Here is a 20810-nt window from a genome sequence, read left to right on the forward strand (position 1 = left end):
TTGAGGTTCTTCTGTACATGTGATGGGGAGTTATTGCCAAAAGCAAAGAGAGAAACATCTTGACAATAGACTTTCAAGACATTAATGAACATAATCCAGGGTTTTGCCAAATCATCCAGTATTTTGGTAGGCCGTGCACATTCAATGCCCTGGGAAAATAAAGTGATTTGAATTCTAAATCGACATCTTCTCTCTCCTTGTGTTTGACAAGTCAGTGATCTTTTAACCCCTGCCCACTTCCGCTTCTTCCCTTGCATCCAGCCCCTCCCCCACCTTCTCCCTTCCTTCTGTCAGAGATGTTAGCAGGACACTTAGCTAGAATTTCTTCTTTCATCCTCTTCTCCTCTCCCCTCCTTCTGTCAGATACATTAACAAGGTAGCTCCCTACCAAGCCCTCAATTCCCTTGATCCCTCTGACGCTCTCCTCTCCCCTTCCTCTTTTGTTTTTTCACCATCCATCGGTCCTCTGCCCGACATTTCATCAGACACTTGGAGGTGTCAGGCCTTGACCTTCTCTGTGTCACAGTAGCCCACTGTTGGGTCCACTCCACTCTTTTCACAAATTGAACATGTCTGTTATAAAGAACAATACAACATTGTCAAATGAATTATAGTGCCATAATTGGTAGGGCTAGCGTTCACTATTTTTAAATTTGAAAACATCACTTCCTGTAACAAAGGGCATATAGGCATCTCAACCTCACTGGTGTCTCTTTATGTTTAATGTCGTTTCAGCTTTACTGAAGATACTGTATGTTCCCCAATCCACATTCAACCATTTCAAGATTTTGTCTTTATTTTATTTTGGCATGGAAAATAAGCATCTTCTTCCTCTTTTGTGTCATTCAGGAATGAACCAGGATTTTTTTTCTAGTGCTCAAAAACTAAAATGTTCAAGTTAGCATAGGCTTATCTCCTCTCAGTAATATTTTAATTTGTTTCATCATTTCAATGTAAATGCATCAAAAATGGTGTCTCATTCTAACAAAATTGAGTCCAAAATTCTCTCTTATCTGCACATTTCTTACAGTATATGTTTCTGTGGGACTTTATATTTGAGCGTACATATGCCAGTTAAACTAGAAAATATTCTGGACATCTTTATCTTTTATAAATTGATATTATTTTTAAAACTTCTTGAATGGTATAAATCATTAAAATGTGTGTGCATGTGTGTTGTGCAGCTCACCTCACTTTCAAGTCATTTGACATGCAGATAACTAAACTAGCACATAATATCAGCGCCTGTCCACTTTAGGTCGCCAGCAGCAAACTTGCAACATTGAAATGTCTTTACACAAACATGCTCGCTCACACACACACTCACACACTCCTTTCTCCAGTCAAAAGAGCCCGTCTTTGTTTGATCCCTTGTGAGGTTTATCTCTTAAGCCTAAATGTCAACACTTGCTGTTGACAGACTCAGTTTCCACCAATAATCCATTGACTGCCTACATCCACAGACCTGGAGACCAGCAGGTAACAGCAGTTGACCTGGGGGCACAATAGAAAGTCAGAGGGATAGACTGATAGACTGAAGAATTAGAGAATTAAAGAGTGACAATCAGAAACAAAGCAAGTCTCAAGCAAGAATGTCTAATTTTGCCCACAAACACCACACTTTAGAAATGCATCAAGCCAAGAAACCGAGCTTTTTATAAATGTTTCTTATAGTGGATAAAAACACACGTTGATGTGATGTTGTTCTTTTTTATCACTCATTTTCAATGTCAGTGAAGCCGATCACATGATGCAGGTCTTTATTTATTTATCTGTACTTATGGTTTGTCTATGTTGTCACATAACTTTGTATCATAAAATGGTGATTTTTATCAGTGAGCTACAGTCAAAACAGTTTTTCTACTTTTTGAAGTTGTCTGATAACAGATCAGAAGTTTGAGTTGAAATGCAGCAGAGAAACAAGGCTTTATCTGTCATGTATTTTATCAGATGATGGTTGGAAATTGTAATTTTATAGTTTGTCCATTTAATAGACAGGACAAGTTTGGTGGACAAAATCCACACTCTTCATTTAATGCAAAAGCACATTCCAACCAGAGCAAATAAGATTCATCCAACACAGCAGTTCCTCTTAGTGTTTAATTATCTTTAAAGGTAATTTTGTTTACATCCTGCAAAATCTACTGTCTTTAAGCTTGGATAAACTCATAATACACTACTTAGTGACTAGCTGGTAAACAAAAAAGGAGCCTTTAGGAGTTCAGGAGCCAAATATTTTCCCCAAGAGTTGGTGGAGACCAAAATAGAGCTAAAAGAAAAGTGAATATCAGACATACATTCACAGGGGTGGACAGACACATGACTCCAAATGAAGGGCAATGTTATTCAGAATGCACTGGAAACAGGAAATTGTGAGTGTTCAGCAGCAACAACTTCATAGGGTGATAATGTTGTATGTCAGTGTTTTGTTTACAGCTTCTTTTATGACCTCCACAGCGAAGAATCTATTGAAAGAAGACGTTTTTTTGTTTTGTTTTATTATTTTGTAACATTTAAGAGGTAATATCTTTCCCTCTTTTACTTTCACCTGTATCTACTCTCAGTTCTCCTTCGCTACTTCGCTTCATCCTTCTCTTGTGTTTTGTTTACAACCATGAAGCTATGTTTTTTTTACCACACCACAACCATCTTTGTTTTCTTTTATGAGTTGTTGCTCTCTGCTCTGGGTCCTGCTGTATTTTTAGAACAAATGACTGTTAATATTTATATCTTCAATACAGAAAACAGTGGTAGATAGAGGAAAACGCTGTGTGTGTGTGTGGGGGGGGATTTCCTGGTTATGAATAGAAAATGTGTTGATTATAATTTAATTATGTTAGTGTGTGTTGCTGTACAATTCCAAGGCTAATGTTATTTGATCTGAGCAGTCATACACACTCATTTATGAACACAGCACACACACAAACACAAACATATTTATAACACAAACACACACACGCACATGCCCAGACTTGTGTGCAAACAGACTTGCATGGTGTCCTCACCAGGTATCATAACGGTAATATACACACTAAGAAGATGACCCAGTTAGACACACACTGATAAATGCCACAATTGAAAGTGAAATGATTTACGTCTTTTAATCACTTGTTGCATGTGAGCAGACTATTTTTTTTGTATTTTTTACAGCCAGCAATGTTGTTGTTGTGCCTGCTTGTGTGTGTGTGTGTGTGTGTGTGTGTGTGTGTGTGTGTGTGTGTGTGTGTGTGTGTGTGTGTGTGTGTGTGTGTGTGTGTGTGTGTGTGTGTGTGTGTGTGTGTGTGTGTGTGTGTGTGTGTGTGTGTGTGTGTGTGTGTGTGTGTGTGTGTGTGTGTGTGTGTCTGTGTGTGCCAATCAGTGAAATCCAAAAGTGTACCTGCATGCTCGTGATCAGTCCAAAGTTTGAGTTGTGCTGTCAACACGACTTTGTCATTTGATGTGACTTTTACCACTTCAAAATGTAAAATGTAAAGACTCAATGTCAGTAAAGTGACACGTATGCACCTGTGTCTCTCCGTCTCCATGTTTCAATAAAGTTTTCTGTTTCTACGACTGAAGTTGTGAATAAAAAAACCCTCAGTTTCTGTACACATTTTGAGTTTAAATGTTTTGACCTGACTTTTATGCTCCTTTACTTCCTCCGTTCTTCTATCTTCCTTATTACCTTTCCCCACATCAGCCATTATCTCTCTCCCATTCTCCCTCTCTACAGGTTAATCATTTCAGTAGAGCTATCTTGCTGGAGGTCTTATCAGTCTCTGTGTCGTTTTATAACCTAACCTACACCCCCCCCACCCCTCCCCTCCCCCTCTCTCTCTCTCTCTCTCTCACACACACACACACACACACACACACACACACACACACACACACACACACACACACACACACACACACACACACACACACACCTCCCCTGAGCCTCCAACCCCCCTGTCCTCTCCCTTGTCCATCCTCTCACTCCGCCCACCAAATCCTGCAAGTAACCTAGTTTTAACCAATCCCAGCCCAGCATTTAGGGCCTACTGCTGATTGGTGGAACCCCCTGCACTCTGACAACACCTAGCTTGATCTGCTTGTTAACAAATGATGCTAAAAATGATCTGTGTTTTTGTGTGTGAATACCGCTATTGATTAAAGATTAAAACAGCAGGTTTATTAATTTATTTTCAACACCAAGGTTCACAGCAGCATTGTTAATTTTATTTAATTTATGTTTTTTTTTTAATTTTATTGTTCTACATTTATAAAAGCAAATGTATTGCATTATTCTTGTTTGCCCATTTTGGTCCAAGAAAAAAAGACTTCAGGTCAATGTGTGATGGGAATGTTTCCAGACATGTGTGTGTGTGTGTGTGTGTGTGTGTGTGTGTGTGTGTGTGTGTGTGTGTGTGTGTGTGTGTGTGTGTGTGTGTGTGTGTGTGTGTGTGTGTGTGTGTGTGTGTGTGTGTGTGTGTGTGTGTGCACACATGGAGTACTAAAGTAGAGGTCCAGAACAGTATTACTCATGATGTGAGGACATAAATCTGTTTACGTAGTCATGTTTTGAAGACTTAAAGGCAAAAAGCACTTAAGGTATGTTTTACAATGACGACTTAAGGTTAAGGGAAGGCTTAGGTTCAGGTTAGAGGCAAAAGAATGAATGGGTGTCCTCTCAAAGACGGACAGACACATTTGTGGCAGGTGGGCATTTTGGCAAAAGAAATAAAGAGAAAAAAGAGGAGAAGCAGTGACAACAGAAACAGATCAGCGGCACTTGATCAGGGAAAGTGAGCCTGTTTTCTGTGCTGACTTTGTATGAAACCAGATGCAGTCGATGATACAGTACTTACAGCATGACGTACATCTGAACAGAAACCTTATTTTCACTGGATTTAAGTGATGATGACTGTTTGCTAATATTGCATTAGTCAAATCATTTTTAGAGTGCAAATTTGAAAAGAGATGAAAACATTTTGTATGTAAACTGAATGAGTGTTAAAAGGACTTTACAAGTATTTTTTTAGTAACAATGTAAATTGTACTGGATTAGCAGAGCTCCATAATGTATTATGGGCCAAACAAAATTATTATGTATCTGTAATGATCCACAATTTGACTGAAGCTGTATATGAAATTATGGCTCAGTGCAACAGGTCGGGTGTGCAGTGGTTAGACAAAGTCTGTGGTTTTGCACTTTTATTCTGGCACTTGTATTCGACATAAATATAGTCTAAGCAACATAATTTGTAAGTAGTTCCCTTAGAGATTAAATTTAGCTGATAAAAAACAAAATATGGTTCTTTAAGGAATTCATTAAAAACAGTGTAGTTCATTTTCCTTTGCTGTGCTTGTGTTGCAATTTTGCTAAAAACACCATTACTTTACGATGTAAAAATATTAAAATGTATAAATCCTGTGATTGGTTTAAAGGAAACCTCTTGTTATTTTTGAGTGAGCTTGTGTAGCTACGTGTGTGTGCACATGCCCTCTGCCACCCTGTGTCTGGTGACTTTTCTGTCTCTCCCTGCTATGCCTATCTGAACTAAGGTGTATGTGTACGGCTGTGTTGGGTGGAGTGTGGCATATACAGAGATGGCAGAATAATATTTTTTTTGTCTTTTTGTATCAAATTTGGAACAGGCAAAATAGCCAGAATCTGACGTCAGATCACTAATTGATCCCTGCACAGCCAATTACTGATAATAATTCAGAAGCAAAGGTATAATTTATTACATAAGGGGGAGAGGGGGTGCGGGGGCTGATTTGATCCGAAAAATAAGGGCCGTTTTAAGCCGTAGGCCGGCGCTGCTTACGTTTCACCCCAAGTTTGAACAAACCAACCCAAAAGCGATGCTCCTAATGGTGAACAGCTTATTTTACGTTTTCTTAATTTATATGGCTTTTATGGAGAATTTACAGCGCCCTTCACCTGTATTAAAGAAAGAAAGAAAGATTGCATTTTATTTGATTGTATTTCATCTTTAACTTTGAGGTGTACTAGATGAGCACTGAAGCAGAGATTATAATGCTAAAATTGATTATTGATGTTAATTAAACGGCACAAAAAAATATATGCAACAGATGTATAAAGATGATCAATTATATATATGTATAAAAAAAATAAAAAATAAAGCTTGTGCACCCTCGCGCATGTGTGCGTGAATGTGCTGCAATACGTTCCAGTTCAACTCGCTCCAGTCCACATACCTTGCGCTCTGCCTTTGTACTCCGTGCGCTCGTGGCGAGTCTGCTCTCATGCAGTTGCATCACCTCTCTTGATTTCCTTGTTCCCTCTCCGCTTTTAAAGTCCGTCATTAACGGGATTAAACAGCTGAGATTTTAGAGACATGGAACTGGAGGGTTTGAGGCGATGCTTCCCGGTCTCCTCGCCTGATTGGAGCCGAGAAAGATGATGTCAGACGACCGCATGCGCCCCGGATTGGAGAGAGCGGAGTAAACAAAGCCGCGAGGAGGAGGAGGACAGGTCTCCACATCTCCAGACAAGTCCGACCGACACACCGAATCTGACTTTACGCGCTGGAGAGGGCGGCCCCGGCGGCGCGTGCTTGTCTGCTCAAGGCTGAAAGTTGCACTGACAGTGTCACGTCAATGGGTGACGCGCTTTAAAGACTTTTGGAAAAGATAGAGGGAAAGTTACCATCGTCTTTTAACGCGGACGTTGTGCAGTTTACCCATTTATGTAGAGAGTGATTCCCGAACTCAGCGCGCAACCGCTTCTTACTGAGTGTCGAAGGACTCATTCATCTGTGGTCTGCGTTACTTCACAGTTTTTGGGTAATGCAATTAGACAAATTAAATTAGTGAAGTTGAATCCGCAGACAGACGCATCGGCGATGCAACCCTGCCGTTGGGAGAAAGTCTGAATCGTTTGAATCAGGCTATATCTTCAGAGCATGGTCCGATATACAGGAGACAGCGAGAGAGAGAGAGAGAGAGAGAGAGAGAGAAAGTAAGAAATAGAGATCTAAAACACATTTTTGGGACACTTCGAGGTGGGTTTGCGCGAGCGTTTGCCTCTCGCGTCCAGGTGTCCCGCCGGGCGGTGCGGAGTCTCCAGCTCAGGCCGGCAGTGCTGACATGCTGCCTAAAGTCGAGACTGAATCCCTGGGACTCTCTCGATCGTATGGGGAACAAGGGCACATGCCAAGGAATATGCAAGGTAAGACCTACCATTCATTTTAATCTCTTTAGACTGCACGAGGCGGATTCACAGGCTTCCACTGAAGTGACTTTACGGAGCGTCATCGGACTGAAGGTCCTCTATGCGGAAAAGTTCGGTCCATGCTTATAACTATTACCTGACAGCCGTTAAAGTGGGCCAGTTATTGCTGACTGTCATCAAAGGTTAATAATGTATAATTTTGAGTTATGAGTTATAAATAATTACATGTTAACTTAGCAAGTCATTATTATGACGTTTATTGAAATTTTCACTGCAGGTCTTAAACATGTGTTTGCGTTGTTCTCCCAGTTTTTACTCTTCTATAAAGACTTAAAAGTGTGCATTAGGATCCGTCTTGGACCCATTTTTTTTTTCCACACTAGTCTGTCCCGTGATCAAACATTTATTATACCCAGCTGTCACTCACGCTGAGAGTGTGCGGGCGCATGGTGCGTAATAACCGGGAGTGAGCAGAGGTTTAACTTTTAAAATGTTGTAGTCTTAAAATGAACCACCTGACTTTGTGTCAGCCGAATAACACATATGCCCTATATGTCTACTAAAGAGGTTGTCTTCATATAGAAAATGTTAAGGCAGAGTTGTAGCCAATTTATAAAGATGCAAAAGCTGTTAGAGCAGAGAATACTTGACCTCGGACTCGTAAACTTTAAAGCCTTTTAATTCTGGTGCAATTCATACTTTGATCGAATCTGCAAAATGGTAGTAATTGTGTGACAAATAAATCGAAACAAATTTATATTTTTCTACATAAAAAAATGTCTGTTTCGCCTGGTTTATCAAATTTTGACCTAAAATTAAATACGATTACAAAAAAAGGGTAAACCCAATTTTAAGATAGACGGCACCAGATTTTATGATGCCACGGTATGAGATTTTATTTTGGTATCTCTTTTGACAATTTTTTTTCATCTCACTAAAATGTCAAAAATTAGGACAGAATTGCTTTTGACCTTTAAATGTGCGAGATTAAGAATCTGATTTTAAAAAACGTGCTTTGATAACACATTTCAGGACACTTTTTACATTTATCAGATTGGACATAATTATTCAAATTCCCTCGGGCATACATTAAAATATTTTTTTCTTGATCTCTTCCTTTAAAGTAGACTACACATTACGCAGCGAAAAATTAAAGAGGGTCTGCCTCTTATGCCAAGATAAACTCAGGTACCCCCCTCCTCCTCCTCCTCCTCTCATTCCCCCCATGTCATTCCACAGCAATATAACAGGACAATCAATTAGCCCGCTCCTGGTTTATGAGACGTTGATAACACATACCTACTCACTCAAGGCAAGGAGTGGCTTGTTAGGGAGCCGTTATCTACTTTTACAGACGTCTAAAAACAAGGTACATCCGACTGAAAAGAGATTTATTTTGGAATCGTCGCTGTTTTTTGATAAAAGGAGATTTTTTTTTATTATTATTATTATTTTTTTGGAGATTGAATGAGGCAGTGAGAAGCAGGTGAGAGATGTTCGTGACCGATGTGATTCTGCATCTTCCTTAAGGAAAGCACTCTGCGCACACTTTGTCTGCACACACCTGCGACTGTCAGGGAAGCAAGGATGCAGGGGGACCTCAACTAAATTTAGTTAATAAGCTGTATCTTTAGATACAAACTGCTGTTTACACTTTGTAATATAGACAAAACACACCTTTTTATGCTGTTTTAATTCATACAATGCAAAACTCAAGTAGCAGCAGAGATCAGACGATTTTAAGAAAATATTTGTCTAAAATCCTAAAAGACAAATGCTTTCTGAAAATAGTCTTTATTTGCGGAGGTAGGACTAGCACCAGCTGCATGTAGCCCACTAATTCATTATCTATTGACCACGGCATCATACACTTCATAACTGCAACCAATTTCCCTATAATGTCTATGTTCTTCATTAAAATGTGTCCAAATCCGGAGCTATCCAGCGTCGTGAAAACAGGCCTTTCAAATCCTCCCTTTTTGCGCTTTACAGCAGAAGAAAGTTCGGAAATGGAGTTTGCTTTGAGCCTCCGTGGGAAAAAAAAAAAAAAACGGGAACTTGTGGAACTTGTTGCTTCAGCTGGAATATGCAGATCCCAGCAGGGCAACGCGTTAACAAACTAGAAATCATGTCTAATTAAAAGGTCTCGGCGAGCAGATAAGTGCATTTCTGAAGCAGAGCAGTAGCCATGTGTGAAGGCCACTGAAGACGTCTATTGACAAAATATTTCCACTTTTACAGCCACATTCACTGAGGTTTTCCTGTTTGATCTTGGCTGCTTTTTATGATTAGTACCATAAACGCTTTTGTAACTGTTGTAAATGTCAGCTTGCCTGTTTGCTTTGCGCTGTCACACAGTCTTATACATGTAAGTATTTCTATGCGCAAAATGGGCTGCAATAAATACACCTCAAAATATTCGAATCATTTAATGTATCGAACCCCTTAAAAAAAAAAAAAAAAAAAATTTAAAAGCAAAGTTTGTGACATTTGACGCATTTCTAAATAATTTATAATTTGCAATAATTAGTGGGTTTTATTTAATGATTTACTTCTGACTCTAAATAATGACTAAAACTTTTTTGGGGCAAATTAGATAAATTATCGTGCATGTTGAGAACTTGTTAAATTGTCAATTTTTTCTCGCGCATGCAGATCGTCACATAACATGTTGCTGCTGCTTTTACAACACCATAAAGCATAACAAATAAACTAAATATATTGGCCTCTTGCATTGCGGGTGATTCTTCGAGAGGGAAAAATAATATTGGCTCAAGTTGGTTTTGGATGTTTTTCTGCTCGCCTGCAGAGATAGGGGCTTCTCTGTGTGTCTTCATTTGTCTGTGGGCGGTAACATTTTCTCCTCCAATCCTTAAGTCTAATATCTCTCCATTTCCTCCAGCGATTTCACGACTTAGATACATGCATATTTATGAGGCTCACTTTCATGAGCTGTTTTATTTTTTGGCTCCTGTCTGCAACGCATGCAGAAGAGCGGGCAGTAACGGGGAGAAATAAATGGTCGCGTCCTTTCAACTCACTCCAAAATCTACTATTCATCGTCTTTCCCTCCTCAGAATTAAACCTCTAAAACTCCAACAGCATTTTTTTTTTTTTAATCTCCTTCAGTGGCGACGCGTGGTTCCCTGTGGTTCATTTTGATGGATGAAAGCGGGCTTTTGGAAAAGAGATTGCTCAGCACTGAAATAGACTTCTCTGTGTGTCCGTGTGTCCTCCGCAGCACCCCAGTTAAAAATGATGGACTACTCATATGACGAAGACCTGGACGAGATGTGCCCCGTGTGCGGAGACAAGGTTTCAGGGTATCACTATGGACTCCTGACCTGCGAAAGCTGCAAGGTTGGTGCCCTCAATCCTAAAATACCCCAAAAATACTGGACCATAATGTTTCTGCAGTAACAAAACGTGTGTACGTCGTTGTGTGCTCATGGTGATCTGCTTTGATATCTAAAATAGTATCATGTCTTCGGTTGTGTGGTCCAAGTTATTTGTAGATGGCTAATTCATGGTGTCAATGTAAAGTTCCTGTGGTGCATCAAGGTGTGTCAGTATTAGGTTTATGGTGACTGAATGATGTTGTCACAGTCTGCTTTCTAGTGATTCAAGTGTGTTTGTAGTGGATATTTAGTACTGAAGCATTAGTGACTTTTTGTTGTTGTTGTTGTATCATTTCCTTGAATATTTGTGGTAATTTAAAAATACATTCTGTCTTTGCGTCATGCTTGGTTTTTAGTGTTTCCTTCTCGGCCTGACTTCAATAACCACATTTGTGCAGATGCACTTCTTGCAGATACGATTTTGCATGCTAGGCATTTAAGTTGACCTTCTTTTCCAGTGTGACTTGCAACAAGTGTAACAGTAGAGCAAAATTTCAGTTCCTCACTATTAACATCACAGGAAAACCAACAGTAAAGAGGCCGAGGGTCAAATATTGTTGTGACAGTTGATCTAACAAACTCTTCCTGCGAGTGTCAGAGGATTTTGTAAAGTGCCTTGGAAATTCCTCGGAAAAGAAACAGAAGTTCAAAAGCACGCAAATAGGGCTTGTTTTATTTTTGTTTTAATTTTTTGCAACCACCAACCACAGGGAGGGGGGTGAGGATTTAACCCATGAAGTAAAGTACACAATAGCGATGTTTCTGTTTGCACAAGCTTGCGCCCTACGTCTAAAACTCTCATCACAAGTTCATTAGGAGCTCAGGAGCATTGTCTGGTAGCAAAATGTTTCCATATACGCGGGTTAATAATGAGGCTACACAGCAAACTGTTGCAGCTTCATTTGAGCTCTATCAACGACCTGTTTGTCCCTTTCTGCATCTTTCCGCTGCTCTCCTCACCATCGAGCTAATAGGCATGCCCCAAGTTTTCTTTTTTAAGTCCAGTAAAGCTGTCGGCACAAAATTAAGCTAAGACAAATGTCTCTGTGTTCACACTATTCAGTGTAAAACCGCAGCTCACACTATTGATGTGGCGGTGCGCATTTCTTGCCTATGTGGTCATTATTCAAAGCAGATGTTATAGATTTTATCCCATATTATGACCTTGAGATGCTAAGCATTTGCTTGAAGGGAGACGTCAGTGGCATCTCTGCTGCTTTTCAGCCTCAGCAGACTCGTGTTGGAGAGCCAGTCCCCACATTTCCCTGTTCGGTTGAAACATTTTGGTGTGCATGTGTGTGTGAGCGTGCAGGATGCAGATGAAGAGGTCATTTCATGAAGTGCTGTATATCCTTGTTGAAACATTAATGTTATTGATAATTACCTGAAGCTTGTCATTGATTATGTCTAAAGTGTAGGCAGCCTGTTCAGTAGCAGTATGATCATCAGGGCTGGAGAGATAGATCAGCCTGTTGACATGTTACAGGTTCATTTTGACATTAAATACGCTATCAGTCAGGCATTGCGATCCATCTTCAGTATGCTCTTCCAAGCAGAGCTGAAGTTAAATGTAATTCTTAGTTTTCTATTAAAAATAAAAACACATCCATTTCAGTTTTTGCTTTGTGCTACCAGAGTAAAAGACTCATATTTTCTAACTTTGTATTATCCGTTTTACTTTTTAATTTTGGAGATTTTTATACATTTATAGAATTTGTCTGACTTTATTTGTAACTACTCTCTCCCCCTCCTTGCACCCTGTCACCCCGTCCCTCCTTTATACCCTTCAACCCCCCCCCCCCCTTCACAAAATGCAGTTGTGAAATAGGACTCACTCGTTATCAGACGGATTTTTGGATTTTTGCCGGTTTTGTACTGAGGGACACATAGACACACACATAGACACGTGCAGAAAGAAAAATCAAATTAAACAAGATTATTCCCCCTTGCGCGCGCGCGCGCGCACACACACACACACACACACACACACACACACACACACACACACACACACACACACACACACACACACACACACACACACACACACACACACACACACACACACACACACACACACACACACACACACCTTTATTCATGCATACATACAGTTTTAGTTTCTACACACTAAACCACATAAAGTAAACATGATACCACATCATACCTAATGAAGCGGGGTGCGCGGCCATTTTTGGAAGCTGAGAGTGCAATAACAGAACAACCTTACAAAATACTGACATTACAAACAACTAGTTAGAGGGGCAAGGGTCAGAATCATAGTGCACAGTGGGCATTATCAAAAAAATGTACTTAACACCCGCAAAAGTTAAATGAAAAGGAATAGGAGCAAAACAAGCTGAGCACAAGTTAGAGCACATGAGAGAGTAAAACAGATACAGGAGAGGGATCACAGGAGATAAAGCCGTAACATAAATTATAGTTTTCCGTCTTCTTTGTTGGACTTGCTGGTCAGTATTACATTTAGTAAAAGCTATTTCCTGGCTGCTGTTTTTTTTACAGGGAGAGTGGAGTGTTTTTATGATGGAATACCAAGGTCAGGGATACCCAAATACTTAATCATATCCAAATATAACATTAGTATGAGTCTTACAGCTTTAGAGCTTTCAGTTTTATTTCAGATTTCATGTTAATTAGAGGGGTAATTTTTTGTACAGTTGTAAAGGCAGCAGAAGTTGCTTGCAGCAGTCTCTTGACACATAAAAACGAGCCTCCACTCGTGCCTTTTCTTGTTTTGAACTGCAGCTCAAACGAAAGCCTCTCAGTGAGATGTTGTCCGCTTTATCTGCAGACGTGATATTGTGTGGTTTTAAAGCATGTTTGAATCCAGTTTGGTTCTGATATTTATAGCACACGCTGTGTGCTAAATGGAAAATTGGAGAGAAAGTTCTCTCTGAAGCATGGATTTTTTTTGGCACTGAGAAGTCGATAATCCAAAACCGAGTGCAGTGCTTTTTTTTTTGTTTTTTTTTTTTGACAGATCAGGCAATGCAGATTGTCAATTAAATTTGTGTTTGGTGAGATATTGACAGCAGCACGTTCTTTTTTATTTTTATTTTATTTTAAAGACCAGGTTTAAGGATTCTCCTCCTAGGTTATGGATCTAGAATACGTTAATACCATCTTCCCTTCGTTTGATTTTCACTGCTGCTGCCGATAATAAATTCCATGTTGCAGGTATGAATCTCTGTAATCCCATAACTGTGAATAATGGATATAATTTATTGGATTTTTTTGGACTTCTGTGCTCATATTTTTCAATAATTAAGTGGAGTGTTGAAAAGATGCGTAGCTTCTAATTCCTGGAGTCTTTACGTGAACAGAGAATGTTGAGAATTGGAATCTACACCTTTATAAAGTAGTTTATAATGCAATGAAATTGTGAGTAATGTAATGAAAATGAGTAAAACAGGTACGCAGAGAATTTGTATTTTTTGTACAAAGCAGAATACAACTATGACATAATGTGAATGTAAGTTTGTTAAAAAAAAATAAAAAAAATCCTTATGAGACTTAATCAAGACATATTACAAATACTCAGTTTTCATAATTATAAAGCAAAGCTTTTAGAAAAACTAAAACATTTTTAATTTGTTAAAAGTGTGTCTTCATGTCGTGCTTTATGTTCTTTGTCTGTATGTGTCTGCAAAGCATCACATCAATTGGAGAGAAGCTTTCAAAACTTGTGTGTGTGTATCCATTAAGCCTGTCCCTCTCCATCTGTCTGAGAGTGTGAATGGGCCAATTACCATCGCATTGCAGGGGTCAAGCGGGTTGACGTCTTAATTGGTTCTCTCCGCAGGGCTTCTTCAAGCGCACCGTCCAGAACAACAAGCGTTACACATGTATAGAGAACCAGAGCTGCCAGATTGACAAGACCCAGAGAAAGCGCTGCCCGTACTGCCGCTTCCAAAAGTGCCTCACCGTCGGCATGAAGCTAGAAGGTACAGGAGCATGTTTACATTTTTTACACTTCAGGTGTTTGGCTTATAGCAGAGTGACTTACAGTTACAAGTTTTGCAGATGTTTGGCTTCTGTAATTTGATGTGATTCCAGCTTAAACATGAGGTTATGATGACTTAAAATACAGGGAAGTGATGTGTTAAAAGTGCAACAATGTCTGGTGAATAATATGTGGTGATTACAGGTTTGGGATTCCTCAAAATAGACAAATTGGACACAGCTGTTGCATTCAGAAAAAAAGGGTTTTCACATCCAAGCAGCCAGCTATTGTAATCAACTGACCGATGTGATTGCAATGTCTTCCTCAAGGGTTCTCAAACAGACCACATGGATGTTACTAGTGCTGAACATGTGACTGTTCAGTTACCGTGTGCAGGAAGTCCGCAAAACCCTTTACTGAAGTAAAAGTAGCAGTACAGCAAAATAAATACACTCCAATGCAAATAAAACTCAGGCAGTGAAAATTAATCATTGGCAAAAAGATGCATATAATGCAGAAAACTGTCCTGTATGAGTGATGTACTCATATATATTATATTTTTGCATTATTATTGTTGTGTAAGTACCATTTAACTGTTGCACTTTTAGTGTTCTATAACATAATCATAGGTTGTGTGTGTATAATACTGATCCTTAAAGTAATCAATGACTAAAGCTGTGAAATAAAGTGGAGTTAAAAGTATGATATTTCTCTCTGAACTGTGCTATGAGGACAAAAGAGAATAAAACAGGAAATATACAAGTAAAGTACCTCAAAAGTACTGGTATTACACTCCACAACTGAATGCAGTACACAGACTTCAGCTTCACTTTCAAGTCTTTTCAAAACATATTTCACTTTGGGAGAATATTTATGTTTTTATGATGCATATTAGGGGCTGTTTTTTGCTGGAGGATGTCATGGGTAGTTTACCAAAGGTTTAGTCTTTTCTAGGGTTTGACAGTAAACAGCAGTCCCAAAAATGTGATGTACACCTTAAAGTGCACATCTGCAGGAGTGGAAAAGGAGATCCAGGCAGTGTTATTGCGTTCTGTACGCTGCATCACATATTTTTCAAGATATGATGCCTGTTTGCAATTACTGTTTCTGAAAGTTGTGGAGGAAAAAATTATAACATGGAGCAGCTAAAATTGGAGGCTGACTGCTTCTGGACTTCCCCAGAGGTGTTTTAAAATCTTCTACCAAAGTCGTAGTGAAACGACAGAGCGTGTCTTATTCCATTAATTCGCAGCTGAGCAGAGTTAATCATACCACATTAACTTCTATAGAAAGTCAGTGTGAAAAAAGTCTTCAACGACTGATTTGCACATGAGCAGTTTCCACCCGAATTGAGATATCCACCATCTATAAAAGGTTAATACCTGCTCTGACAAAATGATTGCCCGTATGAAAGTAGAAGATTTTATTTATTTAAACATCTAACAATGAACATCTCAGTACTATCTGCTCTCGAAAATGTATACCAAGAACCTTTTGAGGGGAAACCTTCCCTTGCGTTGCTTATTAGTGTTTGAGATGAGGTCAGGGGGAGTTGGGGGGTATCTGGTAGCCTCTGTGCACTTAAACTTGCCAGACAAAGTAATAGATAAAATATTAAACTTGGCGGCAGGGCGAGGATGGTAATGATGATACTTTTGGCCGGCTGCTTCGAGGCCAGTTTGTTTAATTTGAACACGGCTCAGAATCTTATTCAAATATGGCTATTCAGAAGTGACAGGTCGGCAGGGCAAGAAACATTCTTCTGCTGTTTAAAAATAACATTTAAAATCACCAATTTTTCCACACGCTAGTTGACAGGTTTTATTCTGAAATCCCTAATTTTGGAGTAAATGAAGGAACCTGAAGGTCATCTTTAAACTAAATGTAAAAGGAAGGATTTAAAAAGGTGAAAAGTTACAGTGTTGTCCTTTAAAAAGTGCTGCAAATTATTTCGACGTTTTCAGTATTTAAATTGAAGTAGGTGCTACATTATTCATATACTTTCAGTCTAATATTGAGATAAAATTCTTCACACATTTGTAATTTAAACTTATTTAAAAATCCCTGGACCCCTCAAATGATCACATACGACTGAGAAAAGTTAATATGCTAAAGAAATAAGACCCTTAGAGAATGAAAGTGGAACAAAGACAGCCCAACTAAAATCTTTCCGGAGGCTTCTCCCTCTATCTGCCATGTGCGGTGTAATTAATTGCTGTTAATTGTGAATGGCCGCTGGGCAGAATGTCCCGGCCTGTCATTTTCCAGCTGACACGGGTGGGGAGAGAGTTAGCGTTTGATTTGTGTTGCTGGCGGTAAGTTTGGGCTCTGGGGCAAGACGGGCCCTGCAGCACTCTGTCAGGGGCCAGAAGCTGCAGTGGGCAACTCCTGCCACAACCAGTAAAGACCTCCAATACAGAGAGGCTGACACCCCTCACCGCACTGTACACACACACACACACACACACACACACACACACACACACACACACACACACACACACACACACACACACACACACACACACACACACACACACACACACACACACACACACACACACACACATCCAGCTCTCTGTGGTAAACACATACATATATTCATGAGAAGCCCAAAAAAGGTGCTCAGAAGGCCACAGGCGAGAGGGAGAGACTGTCATTTCATCAAAAAAAAAAAAAAAAAAAGAAAAAGAAATTGTATACAATAGCAGTGAAAGAGAAAAGGAGGTTTAGGGTCGTGTGCTTTGTTATTGCAATCCTTTCATTCCAATGCACAGCGGTTTGCAGCAACATATGATTTCATGATATCCAGTGGAAACCAAATGTTAGGAGAGTCTGTATTTTTCTTGAATTTCTATGTGTTTACTTTTGTCTTTCTGGTGTTGCTCAATGTCCCTCTTGTTTATTGATAAGTGTGCCAACCAGTGAGACAGTCTGAACAGTTTTAAGTTTGCTGTGAGGGAGGCAGCATGTGTGTGTGTGTGTGTGTGTGTGTGTGTGTGTGTGTGTGTGTGTGTGTGTGTGTGTGTGTGTGTGTGTGTGTGTGTGTGTGTGTGTGTGTGTGTGTGTGTGTGTGTGTGTGTGTGTGTGTGTGTGTAATGGCAGATGAGTCAGAATGAATTAAACGATGTTGTGACATGTCTATCACCTCATCCCGGCACTATGAGATCAATCACTTTATCTTCACCTGATAACAAAACAAAAACTGTTACAAAGAAGCTAAACACCGCAGCAGCATATCACATTCTGCCCTGCTTGCTTCTGCCACAGGATAAATGACTTACCTCTGACCTGGTGTGTTAACATTCAAGATGTTTTCCAAAGTAAAAAACAAACAAACAAACAAAAAAAACACACCAAAAAAAAAAAATCCCTTTTTCCTGGCAAAGTAAAGTGCAGCCTCGTCCAGACTCTGTTTAAATAATCACAGGTTTAATCCTAAAAATTAACACTCAATCTAATCTAATCTTTACCCTAAAATCACTTTAACCACAATCCACCAGCTGCCAGCATTACTAATTATTTTATGTGTATTATAAAATTATAAAAAGTAAATTATATGTTCTGTATAAAAAGGTTTTTTTTTCTGTTAATTTATCATTTCAAGTTACTTTCAGGGGAAGTTGGCTCATTATGTTACGCACTTCCACAGTAAAAGAAACCAACTCATCCACAGAGCATGGAGACTGGCAGCCACACACTCCTCTCACCACTAAAACACACATGCTACCATGCTGTAAAAGCACTCGCTTCTCCGAATGCTGCACAGCCTCTCTGGCAGCGTTGACTCATTGAGAAGAAAAAAAGAAGATTTGATCCATTAGAACATCACTCTCTAAAGCTGATGAAGCGTGACGTATCTGAACAGCTCCCACTGGCAGGATTTTCCTTTTTGCTTGCTAATAGTTACCTAACATCTTATGCCTCACTGAGCCGCCTAATATTTCCTTCGTGATTGTCTTAAAGACAGATCATAACAGTAACGTTTGTGGCTCTGAGTACACTTCAGCTCCATTGTGTGCTTTTTGAATAAACAGATCTTCCATAATGTTAGATTATAAAGATGGTGATTAGTCGCTACTCAAAAAATTTAAATGATTACAACACTGAGACAAAGAACAGTAATGCCACTTATTTAACTGACATGTTCCTGCACAGTTTGGAACTAATGAATTATGGATAGCATTGTTTGCGTCTAATTGAAGCAGCCATGTAAACCAGACATGGTAATACACTGATATATAGATTTAAGTGGCGACTTATGGAAACAAATGAAACTAAGTTCGGACTTGTTGCTCTCACAGCATCACTGAGTCTTTTACATCTATGACGATGTCCAGCTTTGAATTTTTAACCATCTTTGCATGCCATTAATTCTCATTCAGATTTAAATGTATTAATTACTATGAATGCAAAACCCCTCAAGAGCCATTCAGCTGGAATTAGCACCCCCAGCTGAGTGTTTGTACATTCCTCTCTGCATCTCTCTCCCTCGGCTTTTTATTTCCTCTCTGGCTCCATCTTTCTCGCTCTGATTTGTCTTCCATCAGCCTCCCAGTACCTGCGGTGGAAGGCAGGGAGCTGTCCCATTACTTATGCATAGGTATCATAGGTATTCATGTGTGTGCATGGGATAGGGCGCATCCAGAGCAGGGGCCACAGCCCCGACATGACAAACAGGGTGTCAGCAAGGCTCCGTGGGACCCATTAATATGCCGGCAGCCGACAGGGATCCTCACCTACGCACGCTTAATATTCCTGTATATTAAACAACAATAAATCAGAGGATATAAGCACTGAGGGCTGTGTGTATGATGTGTTCGACTGCGTTAGGGCCTGCGTGTAGGTGTGTGCAGAGAAACTGTGTGCTGTAAAGATGCAGTGCGTGTGTTTGCTTGTGTTTTTTGGGGGGATGGGGAACAGGGTTTTGGTTGGGTCAGTTTGGAATTTTATGGATGGTGTCTGCCAAAGTCTGTACATTTGTGTGAATGTGCTCTCAGACGTTAATAAAGGGGGACTCGGAGTGTAAGACAGCATCAGCATTTTAGACTGGCTTTAACCCCAAAGCCTCACTGCTAACCCACAACAGCCCCTCGCTCAGATCTTTTTTCACACTGACAGAATGAAGTTTCTTCTTTTGATTTCAAAAAGGAAAAAAAAAGTACCTTCCTTTCTTTGTGTGTTAATTTTCTTTACATATCATCTTTGTTTTTACACTTTAAAGTTGACATTTTTCAATTTCTTTTTCCTTTTGTCCTCTGCCTTTGTGCTGACTACTAATCACTGCGCTTTCCAAATAACTCCTGTCAGGCGAGCTGTGTGCAGCATAGTAGTAATTTTTTTTCTTGCATTTTCCTTTGATAAATGTTGAATTTCCATTGGTCACAGTCATATTCTCGGTAACTATTCAGTTTGTCTCGTTTTTACTGCAAACATCAAAAAACGTACAGAAACCATTTGTAAACGACACTGTACAGGCTTTTAAGAAGGGAAACTCTATTTCTGCTGGGTTTTAAACATTTTCTCATGGAATCGTAAACACATTTTTATTTCAAAGTGGTCAACTTAAATAAACTGTTCTTTTCCTGGTCAGACTTTGATTCGTTGGGACATAGTCGTCTGAAGTTACAGGATTATGTGATTGCTTTCTCATCATAAACTCAATATCTGTAGCATGTAGCCCATTAACATCTCTCCTCCTCACTCAAACACACACACTCATCTTCTCCCACAATACACAGGCATCCTCTTCCCCTCCTCCCCTCCTCCCCTCCTCCTTCCTCCTCTCCTCCTCTCCGCCTCTCCTCCTCTCCTCCCCCTTCTATATTAATCTGTGTTACATGAATGCAAATCAGCTTGTTTAATTAGAGACAAAGAATCCGTGTGTGTGTGTGTGTGTGTGTGTGTGTGTGTGTGTGTGTGTGTGTGTGTGTGTGTGTGTGTGTGTGTGTGTGTGTGTGTGTGTGTGTGTGTGTGTGTGGTGGTAAGACCTACACCCCCCCATCCTGATATTCATGATGTGATGTGGGTCCCTGGGTCCGAAGCAGGCACGAAAGGCAGTCAGGGCCTAATTTTGTTTTCCCAGTAGGGCCTACTATTAGTTTCTCAGCTCATTAATTACGCTGTTGTGGAGAATCATTAATAGTTAAAGTCGCCCTACAATAATATATAATGGATACATTTGAGGGGGCTCCTGATTTCTTATTTTTTTTCTTTTGATGTGTGATCCATTTTTTAACGGTCATGGTAATCCCTGAGCCCGGGCGAGTGGGCACTGCATGGA

At 39.8% G+C, this 20810-nt stretch overlaps 1 protein-coding gene across 1 annotated transcript in view; it reads left to right on the plus strand.

Moving 5' to 3' along the window:
- Positions 1–6477: 6477 nt before the first annotated feature.
- nr5a2 (nuclear receptor subfamily 5, group A, member 2) overlaps positions 6478–20810 on the plus strand; it is a 75130-nt gene continuing 60797 nt past the window's right edge. Inside the window, exons 1-3 of the mRNA XM_069702297.1 lie at positions 6478–7162; positions 10407–10525; positions 14387–14528. Coding sequence (XP_069558398.1) covers positions 7081–7162; positions 10407–10525; positions 14387–14528 — 343 coding nt within the window. The 5' untranslated portion in view covers positions 6478–7080. The remainder of the gene's footprint in view (positions 7163–10406; positions 10526–14386; positions 14529–20810) is intronic.

Source organism: Brachyistius frenatus, unplaced genomic scaffold, assembly GCF_029030835.1.
Source record: "Brachyistius frenatus isolate BFR_SWC_R1_liver_20210118 unplaced genomic scaffold, ASM2903083v1 Contig_41, whole genome shotgun sequence".
Lineage (NCBI taxonomy): Eukaryota > Metazoa > Chordata > Actinopteri > Embiotocidae > Brachyistius > Brachyistius frenatus.